Source organism: Clupea harengus, chromosome 12, assembly GCF_900700415.2.
Source record: "Clupea harengus chromosome 12, Ch_v2.0.2, whole genome shotgun sequence".
Classification (NCBI taxonomy): Eukaryota; Metazoa; Chordata; class Actinopteri; order Clupeiformes; family Clupeidae; genus Clupea; species Clupea harengus.
This window is the reverse complement of record NC_045163.1, coordinates 377,837-392,531: the sequence shown is the minus strand read 5'-3', so window position 1 is coordinate 392,531 and position 14,695 is coordinate 377,837. Positions and strand designations below refer to the sequence as shown.

Below are 14,695 nucleotides of genomic sequence, written 5' to 3'. Positions count from 1 at the left end.
CTTTGTCCAAGTCCAAGTTGGCAGAACGTCAAAAGGTTCTCTGTTGACAACAATGCCATGGAAGTCCTAGTTTCAAAGTTAAGCATTGGGAACAGAAGATGGCAGGGCCTCTCCAACACAGTATTGTGTCCACACTCTTCTCAATACTTCACAGTGAAACAGGTCCACAATATGTATTGTGTCCACTCTCTTCTCAATACTTTACAGTGAAACAGGTCCACAATATGAAGCTGGTATATAAGCTGAGGGTAAAGTGCCTCACTTTCAATTTTGTGTCTTTTTTGACAACCTGGTGTGCTCAAAAAGAAATGGGGCCCATGTTTTTAGAAAAGACTTGCCTACCATGGGGAGTCGCACACACAACAGAATTGAAAGACATTTTTCAACCAATTGTTCCAGTTAATGAAACTCAATTAGTGAACTGATCAGATTCATTGATGCAGGATTCTTAAAGGAGTTTCAAAGACTCATCGTGTCCATGTACCACCTTCTGAACACCTGCTCTACTTCACAGACGGTCATCGAGCTATTATATATACATCCAAAATCCTCACAAAATAGTGGCGTAGGAGCTGTGAAAATCAGAAAGCAGGCATTTCAGCATTGGAAACAATCAGCAGGACAACATGATGAGTATCATTTGGAAGTTTTATTGAACCTTAAAAAACCAATGGTCAACACTGTCATAACTATGGAGCGTTCAGGAAACATGGAATGCAGCTTTGCTACAAATACCTTTTACTATTTGAAATCAATGTGGTAACCTTAAATCAGTCTACATTTTTAGATTTCAATCATAGTTCATTTTCCTCTAAATGCTGCTGGATTTCATCGAGAATGATGTGGTTATTATGTGTTGTCTTTTTTCTATTGCAAGAGGAACTCTAAGTGAAATATATAACAATGTAGAAAACTGAAGACTGGTCCTGACACCAACAAGTTCACTTCACTGTATTATCTTTGTAATATGTTTGCAAACTTGTGTGGATAATAAGTAGGGGGGGGGGGGGGGGGGGTATAACGGGAATCTCCAGTAAATCAAACTACAGGCAGCTTTACATGGATGATTTTGGCCTCCAGTGCCCCCCCGCTCATTCTCCGCTTGGACTCAATGCTTGGCCTTTTCAAAGAGGGGTTTGAGCTGGTCCTGGGTAGTGGCCTCCTTCTGCTGAACCAGTTCAGCGTGGCCCTGGGTTACACCCCAACCGTCGGGTGTTGACAAGGATGGGCACTTAGGTCTTCCAGAGGCAGGCTTGAGGTTTTCCCAGTAGTCACGACGGGCCCTGGAATAGACACGGGCAACAGTGAGCACTGACTGAAAACTGGCAGAAGATGTATGGCAGCTCTGCAATTCATTTGCCCTAACTGGTGTAATTACTTAGCAGAATCCCCATGAGAAGAGATTTACATTTACATTTATTCATTTAGCAGACGCTTTTATCCAAAGCGACTTACATATGTGCGACTTACAATTTATACACATTTTACATTTTACACTACACATCAGGAGCAATTAGGGGTTCAGCGTCTTGCTCAGGGACGCTTCGACAGGGAATCGAACTAGCAACCTTCTGATTACTAACCGACTTCTCTACCTCCTGTCCTGGTACTGCGGTGAGTGAGTGGTGTTGTACTCTAGAGATATCTATGTTACTGTGGTGAGTGAGTGAGTGAGTGAGTGAGTGGTGTTGTACTCTAGAGATATCTATGGTACTGTGGTGAGTGAGTGAGTGGTGTTGTACTCTAGAGATATCTATGGTACTGTGGTGAGTGAGTGAGTGAGTGAGTGAGTGAGTGAGTGGTGTTGTACTCTAACCCTAGAGATATCTATGTTACTGTGGTGAGTGAGTGAGTGAGTGAGTGGTGTTGTACTCTAGAGATATCTATGGTCCTGTGGTGAGTGAGTGAGTGAGTGAGTGAGTGAGTGAGTGAGTGAGTGAGTGGTGTTGTACTCTAACCCTAGAGATATCTATGTTACTGTGGTGAGTGAGTGAGTGAGTGAGTGAGTGAGTGAGTGAGTGAGTGAGTGAGTGAGTGAGTGGTGTTGTACTCTAGAGATATCTACGGTACTGCGGTGAGTGAGTGGTGTACTCTAACCCTAGAGATATCTATGTTACTGTGGTGAGTGAGTGAGTGAGTGGTGTTGTACTCTAGAGATATATATGGTACTGTGGTGAGTGAGTGAGTGAGTGAGTGGTGTTGTACTCTAACCCTAGAGATATCTATGTTACTGTGGTGAGTGAGTGAGTGAGTGAGTGAGTGAGTGAGTGGTGTTGTACTCTAGAGATATCTATGATACTGTGGTGAGTGAGTGAGTGGTGTTGTACTCTAGAGATATATATGGTACTGTGGTGAGTGAGTGAGTGAGTGAGTGAGTGAGTGGTGTTGTACTCTAGAGATATCTATGGTACTGTGGTGAGTGAGTGAGTGAGTGAGTGAGTGAGTGGTGTTGTACTCTAGAGATATCTATGGTACTGTGGTGAGTGAGTGAGTGAGTGAGTGAGTGGTGTTGTACTCTAGAGATATCTATGGTACTGTGGTGAGTGAGTGAGTGGTGTTGTACTCTAGAGATATATATGGTACTGTGGTGAGTGAGTGAGTGAGTGAGTGAGTGAGTGAGTGGTGTTGTACTCTAGAGATATCTATGGTACTGTGGTGAGTGAGTGAGTGAGTGAGTGAGTGGTGTTGTACTCTAGAGATATCTATGGTACTGTGGTGAGTGAGTGAGTGGTGTTGTACTCTAGAGATATATATGGTACTGTGGTGAGTGAGTGAGTGAGTGAGTGAGTGAGTGGTGTTGTACTCTAGAGATATCTATGGTACTGTGGTGAGTGAGTGAGTGAGTGAGTGAGTGAGTGGTGTTGTACTCTAGAGATATCTATGGTACTGTGGTGAGTGAGTGAGTGAGTGAGTGAGTGGTGTTGTACTCTAGAGATATCTATGTTACTGTGGTGAGTGAGTGAGTGAGTGAGTGAGTGGTGTTGTACTCTAGAGATATCTATGGTACTGTGGTGAGTGAGTGAGTGAGTGAGTGAGTGAGTGAGTGGTGTTGTACTCTAGAGATATCTATGTTACTGTGGTGAGTGAGTGAGTGAGTGAGTGAGTGAGTGAGTGAGTGAGTGAGTGAGTGAGTGAGTGGTGTTGTACTCTAGAGATATCTACGGTACTGCGGTGAGTGAGTGGTGTACTCTAACCCTAGAGATATCTATGTTACTGTGGTGAGTGAGTGAGTGAGTGGTGTTGTACTCTAGAGATATATATGGTACTGTGGTGAGTGAGTGAGTGAGTGAGTGGTGTTGTACTCTAACCCTAGAGATATCTATGTTACTGTGGTGAGTGAGTGAGTGAGTGAGTGAGTGAGTGAGTGGTGTTGTACTCTAGAGATATCTATGATACTGTGGTGAGTGAGTGAGTGGTGTTGTACTCTAGAGATATATATGGTACTGTGGTGAGTGAGTGAGTGAGTGAGTGAGTGAGTGGTGTTGTACTCTAGAGATATCTATGGTACTGTGGTGAGTGAGTGAGTGAGTGAGTGAGTGAGTGAGTGGTGTTGTACTCTAGAGATATCTATGGTACTGTGGTGAGTGAGTGAGTGAGTGAGTGAGTGGTGTTGTACTCTAGAGATATCTATGGTACTGTGGTGAGTGAGTGAGTGGTGTTGTACTCTAGAGATATATATGGTACTGTGGTGAGTGAGTGAGTGAGTGAGTGAGTGAGTGAGTGGTGTTGTACTCTAGAGATATCTATGGTACTGTGGTGAGTGAGTGAGTGAGTGAGTGAGTGGTGTTGTACTCTAGAGATATCTATGGTACTGTGGTGAGTGAGTGAGTGGTGTTGTACTCTAGAGATATATATGGTACTGTGGTGAGTGAGTGAGTGAGTGAGTGAGTGAGTGGTGTTGTACTCTAGAGATATCTATGGTACTGTGGTGAGTGAGTGAGTGAGTGAGTGAGTGAGTGAGTGGTGTTGTACTCTAGAGATATCTATGGTACTGTGGTGAGTGAGTGAGTGAGTGAGTGAGTGGTGTTGTACTCTAGAGATATCTATGTTACTGTGGTGAGTGAGTGAGTGAGTGAGTGAGTGGTGTTGTACTCTAGAGATATCTATGGTACTGTGGTGAGTGAGTGAGTGAGTGAGTGAGTGAGTGAGTGGTGTTGTACTCTAGAGATATCTATGGTACTGTGGTGAGTGAGTGAGTGAGTGAGTGAGTGGTGTTGTACTCTAGAGATATCTATGTTACTGTGGTGAGTGAGTGAGTGAGTGAGTGAGTGGTGTTGTACTCTAGAGATATCTATGTTACTGTGGTGAGTGAGTGAGTGAGTGAGTGAGTGAGTGGTGTTGTACTCTAGAGATATATATGGTACTGTGGTGAGTGAGTGAGTGAGTGAGTGGTGTTGTACTCTAACCCTAGAGATATCTATGTTACTGTGGTGAGTGAGTGAGTGAGTGAGTGAGTGAGTGAGTGGTGTTGTACTCTAGAGATATCTATGGTACTGTGGTGAGTGAGTGAGTGAGTGAGTGGTGTTGTACCCTAGAGATATATATGATACTGTGGTGTGTGAGTGAGTGAGTGAGTGAGTGAGTGAGTGGTGTTGTACCCTAGAGATATCTATGTTACTGTGGTGAGTGAGTGAGTGAGTGAGTGGTGTTGTACTCTAGAGATATCTATGGTACTGTGGTGAGTGAGTGAGTGAGTGAGTGAGTGGTGTTGTACCCTAGAGATATATATGATACTGTGGTGAGTGAGTGAGTGTGAGTGAGTGAGTGAGTGAGTGAGTGAGTGAGTGGTGTTGTACTCTAACCCTAGAGATATCTATGTAACTGTGGTGAGTGAGTGAGTGAGTGAGTGGTGTTGTACTCTAACCCTAGAGATATCTATGTTACTGTGGTGAGTGAGTGAGTGAGTGAGTGAGTGTGTGAGTGAGTGAGTGAGTGAGTGAGTGGTGTTGTACTCTAACCCTAGAGATATCTATGTTACTGTGGTGAGTGAGTGAGTGAGTGTTGTTGTACCCTAGAGATATCTACGGTACTGCGGTGAGTGAGTGGAGTTGTACTCTAACCCTAAAGATATCATGGAGTGGTGTTGGACTCACCTGGCTCTAACCCATGGTTTAGTGTGCATCTCTAGGCCACTGGCCCACAAGCCATGTTTTTCGGAGGCAGCAGGAAGGAAACCCCTCTCTGGTGCCAGCTCTTCAGCCACAGCACGGATGTGGTATGGCTCGTATCCACAGCAGCCTCCGATGTACCGGATACCTACTTTGTAGGCCTCTCTGGCATACTGCTGCATGTCCCACCGGGTCAGGATCCTGGGCTCCAGGGCTGGAAGAGACACGAGCGGGCCATGTCAAACAGGTCAGAGAGGTAAAGGAAGGCAACCCGAAAGAAATGGATTGGTTTTTCAGCATGCATGAATTAAACATACTTTTGTACATAACTCTTATTGTCTTTAGCATAAAATCAGGATTTGTGCTTCAACGAATGCCTTGTGTGGTTCTTGGGTCAGCACATTTCACCATGTCATTTAATTGTGGAAGTGCTTAACAGGAGGTTACGTCAGGTATTGATAATGGTCTGAGGTAAACTGAGTGTGACCCATGTCATAAAGATGTAAAGAAAGTCTGTCATTTGACTTGAGTTGGGGGTGCTACAAACCAAACATGTGTGATGACCTGGGTGATCCCACACTGAACAAAGTAGTGCATTGAATTTACTTGACTAATGTGGACATCAGTTCCACATGAACAAAATGTATTAAATCAATACAGGACTTCTTTTTCAGTGTACACAATGTATGTAGGCCTCTGAGGAAACCAGAAACAACTTTTCCAATTAATTTCAATGAAGGAGACAGAGTGATCCTCACTCATAAATGCCGGCCATTGAGCGATGGAATAGACAAATATATGCTTTCAGAAAGTCCTTTCATTATTTGTTTACATGATGCTTGCTGTCAATTCATTTATCTCCATTCTACAATATGTAGCCTAAACATTTCCCTCTATTATAGTGCAAAAAATATTTTGGACTTACAGGTAGCCGTGCGTTAATTTGTCTACACCCCATTATTTACAAAATCGAGCCATCAAAAAGTGTCATGAGCAAAAAGGAAATAAGGAAAAAGATGACATTATACAGGCAAGAGAGACCAAATAGCTACGTTTCTAAAACAAGACAGACATGCCGAGGCATCGAAAGAGCAAGGTGGGACACTGTTGCTACATTTGCCAAGATGACCAGATGTTGTTGTTGTTGTTAGTCAACATCTGGTCCTTTTCATGTACAGCAGCCTGCAACTGTACGGGCTAATGCTAGCTAGCTAGCTGGCTGGCTAGCCACTACAGTAGGCTATTTGTAACTTCTACCATCTACCAGCTTGCTTAATAAAATAAAAAACTAGCTAGCTGATTAAAGTAAGATGACTTATTAAAACTATTTGCGCTCTACCATGTCTCAAAACAGATTGATGGCTTGGCACTGCTTTCAGTAGAGAGCCAGCCAGCTGGTACAGAGTCGGGACTTTAAGGACCTAAAACACACCAAAAAGGTGCTGGATGGCAATACAAGGGCATACATTCACAACAACCTTTTTTTGTACGCATATGTACAAAACACAATTCCAGATGAGGTTGTGCTTGCATGAAATGTGTGTGTTTCATACAGCAGTAGTTGCATAACTAAGTGTGTAATGGTTGCACTCTTACCAAAGGGGAATTCAACCAAATCAATGAAGCCTTGACAGCCGCAGTCGGGGGTGTGGAAAGCCAATGGCTGCACCATGTAGTGACTCTTAAGCCCCGCCTTCTCAACACCTTCCTTCATCATCTTCACAGTCTTCACACAGGTCATGGGGTCAAAGTGACAGTTGACTCCAATAATATCAGCACCTGCAAAAAATAAAAAAAGTGAGCTGGAGCTACGACAATGTCTTGCGCGGCTCCAGCCAGCCAAAAGTGTCACTGAACTTTAGAAATGTGTATGTCAATATCAGTGAACAGGGGAACCACACATGTCATCAGATTCATCCACAGAAATTGTAGTACATGGGGCACGGACACAGTTTACAGAAATAATTTAGCATCCACATCATACTGCTGAGATATTTTTAATAAATATATTATATTTTAATAAATGAACCAAATGTAAGTTACTCTAAATGTAGCTTCAGGTCAAGTCACTTGTATTTATATAGTACATTTTAAAACAATGGGAGTTCAGGTATATAAACTGACCTCAATAAATGTACCCCTTAAACGTACTTGGATGTCTTAAGAATGTTTAAACCTGACAAAGGTCTTAATTATTATTATGTTTAATTGCCTTGAGACAGCCTGGGATGTTCTGTCCACTCTCATCCTTTTCTAATAACACTTACAGATGACAAACCAGCCAAACGGATAAATGGCAGTGATTGTCTGGACTGGAGTGTGTGTTTGGTTTGGAGACACCCACCTGCCTTAACCAGGCGGACAGCACACTCTGCTGGGCTAACTCCATGCATGTCACCCTCTGGTCCGATGCACAGATTGGCAGCAACAGGTTTTCCAGTGGCCTTCAGCACCTGAACTGCCCATTCAGCCTCCTCAACATGCTCAAAATACTGGGGGGGGGGGGGGAAGCACAAAAAATAAAGTGAGAACGAGTGCGCAATGCCTTTCAGAGACAAGAGTACCTGAAGAGTGTTGTTTGTGTCTTGATAACCTTACCTCAGCAATCAGGAAGTCCACATCTTTCTTGATGAAGACCTCAAGCTGCTTCTTAAGAATGGCCTTCACGTCATCCTCGCTCTTGCCGCTCAAGTATGTGGGAGTCTGGGACACGCCTCCAGCCACCAGAGCATCGCCCTCGTCAGCCACCTCTCGGGCCAGGTCACACGCCGCCTCATTGATCTGCTGACCCTGCAGATGCCACAGAGACACACTGATGAGAACTACAGAACTATTACATCATATACACACTGATGAGTGCCAAATATAACCCAACGTCCTTACAATCAATATTTTTCATTATTTCATTATATGTAACCCTATTCGCTGCATAAACATCTTTAGATCATCTTAAGATGTCTATGCAGCGAATAGGGTTACAGATGCGCTCCTTAGAGCTCCAGAGCTGCCAACTCTCACGGTTTCGCCGTAAGACACACGCTTTTGCATGTTTTCACACGCACTCACGCCACACATCCAATTTCTTACGGCAAAAAAAAAAAATCTGATTTTGGGCCGAGACGCGTTCTGTAACCCTTCGCGTTCTGCGAAACCGTGAGAGTTGGCAGCTCTGCTATCGTCATTCTCCACTTCTAAATGACTGGGAGTCCGAAAACGGTCTGCCGAGTTCCCCACAGCTGCCTCCTCAATTGCAAAAACAGCTGGAGAGACACAATTGAGTAATACATTTGCACACGCAAAACGGATACAACACATGAACTTGAATTCTCTTACTGTGAAGGTTAACTTGTTGCCCCTGTTCTCCAGTTTGTCATCGCTGGCGTAGAATGTAAATGTCTGCATGACATTCGATCCCGCCCTCAGAAATTCTCTGTGCAGCTGTCGCACTATGATGAGAAAAGAGCATGAGAGTCTGCTTCCTAAATTCAAGGGCGTGTTATGAGTGCAACAGTTGGTTTTCTCAATTCACAGCAACTCTAAGAAATGTTTGTCACCACTGAAATAAAAGTATTGTTATTGTTGTGAACACCGGGACGAGCGGTGCGTGGGCCCATCCATACCAGCCTCTGGATGCTCCGCTGCAGCCTCTGGCGTCCACGGCCCTGCCTTGACATAGCCTCTTTTCTCCAGGGCAAAGACGAACCCACCATCTCCGATTACGACCTCCCCTGCACCGAGCCGTTCCAGAATTCCCTTCAGAAATAAACGTTACTCTGTTTAACTTACACACTGTGGCAGTATAGTGAATACCAAATATGACGCCATTACGCAACAAAGTTTTATCTACTCCTTGTGAGGTATTCCAGTTCTCACGCTCACAGAAAAAAAATCACTTTTTACTTCATTTAATTATTTTACGCACAACACTGCCTGGTCTCTTGCTTTTACGCGTTGTTAGATACTACGCAGATGGTTTACCTTTTTCGTGCCTGTTGGTGCCATTTTCATGGAAGTGTTGTTCCTTGCACTCTCCCTCAACGTCTTGGTGTAGAGAGACCAGGCTGAGAAGATTTGTGCACTTTTATACTGTGGCTTAGGGGTGTGGTGTGGTATTCCTGATGTCACTGCAAATCTGATAGCATGGTTACTCCTCTGCAGACTGGTTATGGTATTCATGATCCTTGAATTGCTTGACGCTTTTTGCCTCCCAAAAATCTGGGTTGTAAAATGCTCCTTTCTCATTTTTTAGCTCTTCAGATCATGCACGTTTGGATTTGTTTGGGATTTACGTGTAGTGATCACTTTTTTCTGCGTCTGCTCTTCAGCTAGCTGAAGGGTCTGCATCCAGAGTCGTAGTGACCTTTGGAACAGATAACCATTTTAAGATGACATTGTTATCAATTATCTTTATTTAGCTTTACAAATAATAATATAATTGTATTTCGTATTTTCATAGGACCCTTCTTTCTGTGTGCTGTATCCCTTGTTTGACTTGCATGATAAAGTAAGAAACGCATGGGGTTTTGTTGCAAAAATTGTGAATTGTAATGATTCTGACAATTTAATGATGCCAATACAAATAATGAAGATGGTCTGTCTTTTATGAATACTGCACTGCAATGAGGTAAAAATGTCACAAAGGTTAAAAAGAAGTGTGTCGCAACATCGATCTGCTTTGTGAATGTAGCTTGTGAATGGTTGTCATGGTTTCAATGGCTTCAGGACCTAAGTGTAAGATCTTTCATTCTCTGGCCTGTCTCTTTCCCCTCTTGCATACCTATGCTTGCTGCACCACCTCCCACTTCGGAAATGTTAAGTTCCAAGCACAACTTGCCTTTTTCTCCCTCCTGCTGAAGAGTTGATATGTTTGTCCTGTTCCATGATTCTTAATTCCACCAAAGGTGTTTTCGTTTTAACTTTGTGGGCCTTATTTGGGCACCCTTCCAAACACACACACACATAATCCACAGGATAAATTAAATAAGGATAGGGTAAGGTTAAGGAATGCTATTCCACATATGCAAAACAAATCATTGGAACAACAGTTTTTCTCCAGCTTTGTTTTCTGATGAAAAGACCGCATCTATCGTCTTCCGATGTCCTGTTTAATAATGAACCCTCTTTATTAGTTCAGTTACAAATCAGGTTTACAAATCTTTTTTTTTTTTTTGGTGTTGCAAATGTCTATCTACTGAACACTACCTACGCTCAAGCTGTTGGTGAATTGCTGAACACGTGTAACATAAAAACGTCTTAAGCAATCGGTGACAAAGCTGTTTGTTACGTTAAGCGAACATGTAGATCAGCGTCTTTAAATAGTTAACTGCAGAGTTTGCACAGAGGAGACTTTCTTCGTCACGTTACCTTCATTTCATCAGCGCTGAAAGGGGGCGTGTCTCCACATCTGGCTGAGCGCAACGCTTTATTTATTAACATACTGGCTTTGCATATGCCATTGACTGCGGCGCACATTTTGTTAACGTAGATTGTCCCCCAATTTGCGCCCCTTGACGTTTTATAGTATTTTCACTATGTACAGAATTCTTAAACTATCCAATGCCAAATTTCGAAGAGATTTGACATGTTTTCCATTTCTATGCCAACCTCCACTGCGGACTATCAGCAGGACTTCAAAAAATTATTCAGAAGAGGGGTGAGTGCATAGTCTAATACTAGGTGCTAGTTTAGCATTAAGGGGATTTGTTAATTACTCTTGGTCTGCATGACACAGAACATAGCCTAATAGCTTACTGCTGGGTGTGCTACACAATATATAATCTGTCAAGTGTGCAATCTGGATTTGAGAAAAAGGAATAACTATGAACGGTACTTTCAGCTATATTTTTCATAACTTGCCATTGAGTTCCTGATCTGAAATTCAGTGCGAAAACTTGAAGCAAGCTTTAAGCGCTGTGCAAACCTTAGACAGATCACTAACAGGGTTACAGAGTTTACAGAGTCAGCTGCAATTTAGGGCTGCATTTCTCTACGTCTAATGCCACATGCATCGTAACTAAGAGAGTCAGTTTTCAAAATTATTCTTTGGTCTTTAGGCTAATTCTGGTCATTGCACAATATTGCTTTAGGAGATACAGTTAAATATAGAAAACCACGTGTTTAAGCATATGTGATCTCTACTATGGTGCAAAATCACAATGCAAATACAGCCACAAGCGGCAGTCATCGGGGTCCAAGCAGATTTGGCAACATTTTTGTCAGCATGGTCTAGACCAGGGGTCAGGAACCTTTTTTGCCCGGAGAGCCACTTTTAAAATTTTTTTTTTTTTAAATCTCAGAAGAGCCACAAAAAGACGGTTACAAGAAGAAGTTTGGATATTTAACTAACAGTTACTTTTATTCAACAGAGTTTTTTAATAATATAACTTCCAGTTGATCGTTCAGTGATTTGAACTTGCCCACCCAGATGTCAGACGAGGTCAGGTCGGCAACCTCCATTTCGAAATCGCCGATAGAAACACCAGGGATGCACGATATGTTTTTTTCCTTTTCGACATTTTTCTCTAGCCTATCAACTTAAACAATGAAAGTTTTCTCGTTGACGGAAATGTAGGGAAATCTGTGATTTTGTTTGATATTGGCATGGCAACCAGCCACGAATATGACAATATTATGCAGGCTATGGTTACGGAGTCAAGTGAGGTGTAAAGTAAAATTAAATCACTCAGATAGACCTACGTATTTGCCACAAAGCCTTGTAATTTTAATATTAGTAGTATTGACTGTTATTTTAGCCTTCTACTAGGCCTAGGCTGATCCCTTGATTACACGTTTTTTCCCGTTTTTTTCTCCAACCCATTTCGTCCAAGAGCCCCGGCCGTCAGCAAAAGAGCCAGTGGTGGCTCGCGAGCCACAGGTTCCCGACCCATGGTCTCGACTCTAGATGATGTATACCAGATTTTGTGAGAATTGGATGAACAGCCTCGGAAGAGTTTGTTTTACTTTCACTTTGCTTTACTTTCAGTCAAGAGCTTTCAAGGAATCAGAGGAAAAAATATTTTTGTTCTAACCCCTGCAGTTTCTGAGATATGAGCCAAAGCATAAATGTGCTTATTACAGCATCCCATTGTGGCGTATTTATTTCATATTTGGTACAGAGCTGCTTGTGTCATTATGAATGTGCCTTTGAAGTTTCATGAAAATTGGCCATTGGAAATTTGATTGGCTGTTGGCGGCCATTTTGATGAGCGAGCCAAATGACATTTTAGAAAATATATATGTAAATAAATATATATATAAATATATGTTTAGTGGTTCTTGAGATAGACACGTCAGTTGTTGAGCCTCTTATGGACAAAATATCATGAAATTTGGCATGTGTCCAATACCGTTACCGAGATATGAGTAAAAAAAGTACATTATCTTATTATAGCGCTCCCCTACTGGTGGAAATCTGTAATTTCACTCGCATGTGTCATTTCACCTATTTGAAATCTATGGTTAGAATTTTGGCCATGTGCAACTTACTTATGACTTACATCATGTTTCGCTTGAGAGAAGGAAGAAGAAGAATCGGAGTAAATATTATAGGTAGCCAGCAGTTCCGCAGCTTGGGCCGCTAATAAGGCTTTTTTTCTTCTTTTAACCTCGTTTACAGGAACCAAGATGGCAATGTTTTACGAAAAAGGTTGAAGGAGACTGCAGACACACTCATCATAGGAGGAGGTTGTGTGGGGGTCAGCCTCGCCTATCACTTGGCTAAGGCGGGTCAGAAGGACGTGGTGCTGCTTGAGAAGACAGAGCTAACCGCTGGGTCAACCTGGCATGCTGTGAGTTGTACTGGGGGTCAAAACATTTGAATTTGAATCCAAATCCAAACCAAACCCTTCTTTATTTATCAAGCACCTTCTGTTTAAATATTGCAACCCCCTTTCAACTCCTTTCATACTCACCTCCCTCAACATATTTTTGTTATTTATGTAAATTACTGCTACGATATTGCAATTTCCCTTTGGGAGATAAAGCATTAACTTTATATCTGTCTGCCTGCCTTTTAAAACCTATCCATTGCTCTGCTGATGATACCCACCCTTATTAACATATGTGTAATTTGCCTTTGCCTTGTGCCTTGACTATTGTACTTGCGTAATCGCTAATCTTACAGTAAATTAGCTTTAAACATACATTCTGACTGTTGTTGTTGATTAAAAATCCATGCAGATTATCTTCATTTGAATCAACAGTGTTTTGTCTTAAAATATGTTGAAGGATACATGAAATATGATCAACTCTTAAAGGTATTAAGACATAAGGTATACATTCAAACATGTTTGCCTTTATTGAACAAAGTAGAGAGTCAGATTTGACTTTGAACTATAGTATTGGCTATAGTCTGTGCCCATGTGAAACACATCACCAGTTCAACTGGAACACTGCCCCTAAAGCAGGCTAGGACGACATATATTATTTATTCAAATGTTTGTATTATTACTTCTTGATACGAACGTATCAATGCAAACAGTTGCACCACAGTTTTAAATCTAAATCTGCATGACTGAGCATTCCAAAGGAAATACCCGCTAGCATCAACAGCGTTGTTGGCAGGGCGGCCTGTTTGAATTTTGATGGCCTCATCCACTGTGGACTAAAATGCATTCAAAGTTCCTAGCTAAAAGTTTTGCCTAAATCCTATTCCCAAAGCTGCTGAAACCAACTTAAAACAGGCCTGTGCAGGTGAGCAGTTATGCGCTAGAAAGGGCAAAGAGCAATAGATGAATACCTTTAACATACAAATTAAGTCATAATGGAGTACCCAAAGACACAATTTACACAATTTTCAGAATGCATCTGTATGATGACACATTTGTTTAGATAAGAGATATCGCATCCCTTTCAAGTTCCACAACTCCATGAGTAACGTCATATGGTGATATTTATAACTCCTAAATAACATTCTACCGAATAAAAAAAAATAATTGTAGGTAGGCCTATAACCTAACCTATCATCGGTGTATAGGTAAGCCTCTCCTAAAATGACACAAGCGACTCAGCAAAGCAATGACGAATGAGCAAACACTTTCACTACCCTCACATCACATTATCTTAAATTATAGTTTGGCTAATATCAGGGTAAATCCAATATTATAGGCCTACAAGTTATACATAATATATACCACAATACCATAGGTTGAAGCGAGAAGGTGGTTAAATGAGTAACCTTAACTTTAAGAACATCATTCTAATGTCATCAAGCCATTCAAATAATGAAATAACCTTGAATAAACAGTGGACTGGTTAACTTTAATGCTTTAATAGTAACTTAATGTTAACTTAATCTCATTCTGGTGACTAGCTAGCTCACAATATAATGTTATATTAGGCTTAAAAATACAACAGGGAAAAAACCAACTGTGCAGCTTCATGTGTCAAAGGTCATTCCCATATGTCTGCAGAGTGCTAGGATTTGCAACTGCCCTGGTTCAATACAACTGTGCCGCAGTGACATATGACCAGATGCCAATGCAGCGTCTGCGTTTCTATGTCTATGTAGCCAAAGCAGTCGTCATATAAAAGCAGTGAGACCTGTGTAGCTTAATGGATTTCCTTACATTTTTGGAAATCTTAAATGT

The 14,695-nt window shown here is 41.9% G+C and overlaps 2 protein-coding genes across 2 annotated transcripts in view; one reads left to right on the top strand and one right to left on the bottom strand.

Annotated features, from left to right (window-relative positions):
* Nucleotides 1–630: 630 nt before the first annotated feature.
* bhmt (betaine-homocysteine methyltransferase) lies at nt 631–9,190 on the bottom strand. Its single transcript, XM_031578115.2, has 8 exons — nt 9,087–9,190; nt 8,729–8,861; nt 8,442–8,554; nt 7,707–7,898; nt 7,453–7,600; nt 6,705–6,887; nt 5,094–5,322; nt 631–1,283 (listed from the first exon to the last, which is right to left on the bottom strand). The coding sequence occupies exons 1-8, from the start codon at nt 9,114–9,116 to the stop codon at nt 1,109–1,111; spliced, it is 1,203 nt and encodes a 400-aa protein (XP_031433975.1). The 5' UTR covers nt 9,117–9,190; the 3' UTR covers nt 631–1,108.
* A 1,338-nt stretch (nt 9,191–10,528) lies between these two features.
* Nucleotides 10,529–14,695, top strand: part of dmgdh (dimethylglycine dehydrogenase) — a 6,728-nt gene continuing 2,561 nt past the window's right edge. Inside the window, exons 1-2 of the mRNA XM_031577781.2 lie at nt 10,529–10,761; nt 12,724–12,895. Of these exons, the coding sequence (XP_031433641.1) occupies nt 10,640–10,761; nt 12,724–12,895 (294 nt within the window). The 5' untranslated portion in view covers nt 10,529–10,639. The remainder of the gene's footprint in view (nt 10,762–12,723; nt 12,896–14,695) is intronic.

Excerpts from the sequence above, each read along its gene's own strand:
- bhmt (XM_031578115.2), bottom strand. The coding sequence starts at position 9,116 with ATGAAAATGGCACCAACAGGCACGAAAAAG. Across the intron at positions 8,862-9,086 it reads CACCAACAGGCACGAAAAAG|GGAATTCTGGAACGGCTCGG; the intron begins GTAAACCATCTG and ends TTATTTCTGAAG. Across the intron at positions 5,323-6,704 it reads TTTGGTTGAATTCCCCTTTG|CCCTGGAGCCCAGGATCCTG; the intron begins GTAAGAGTGCAA and ends TGTCTCTTCCAG.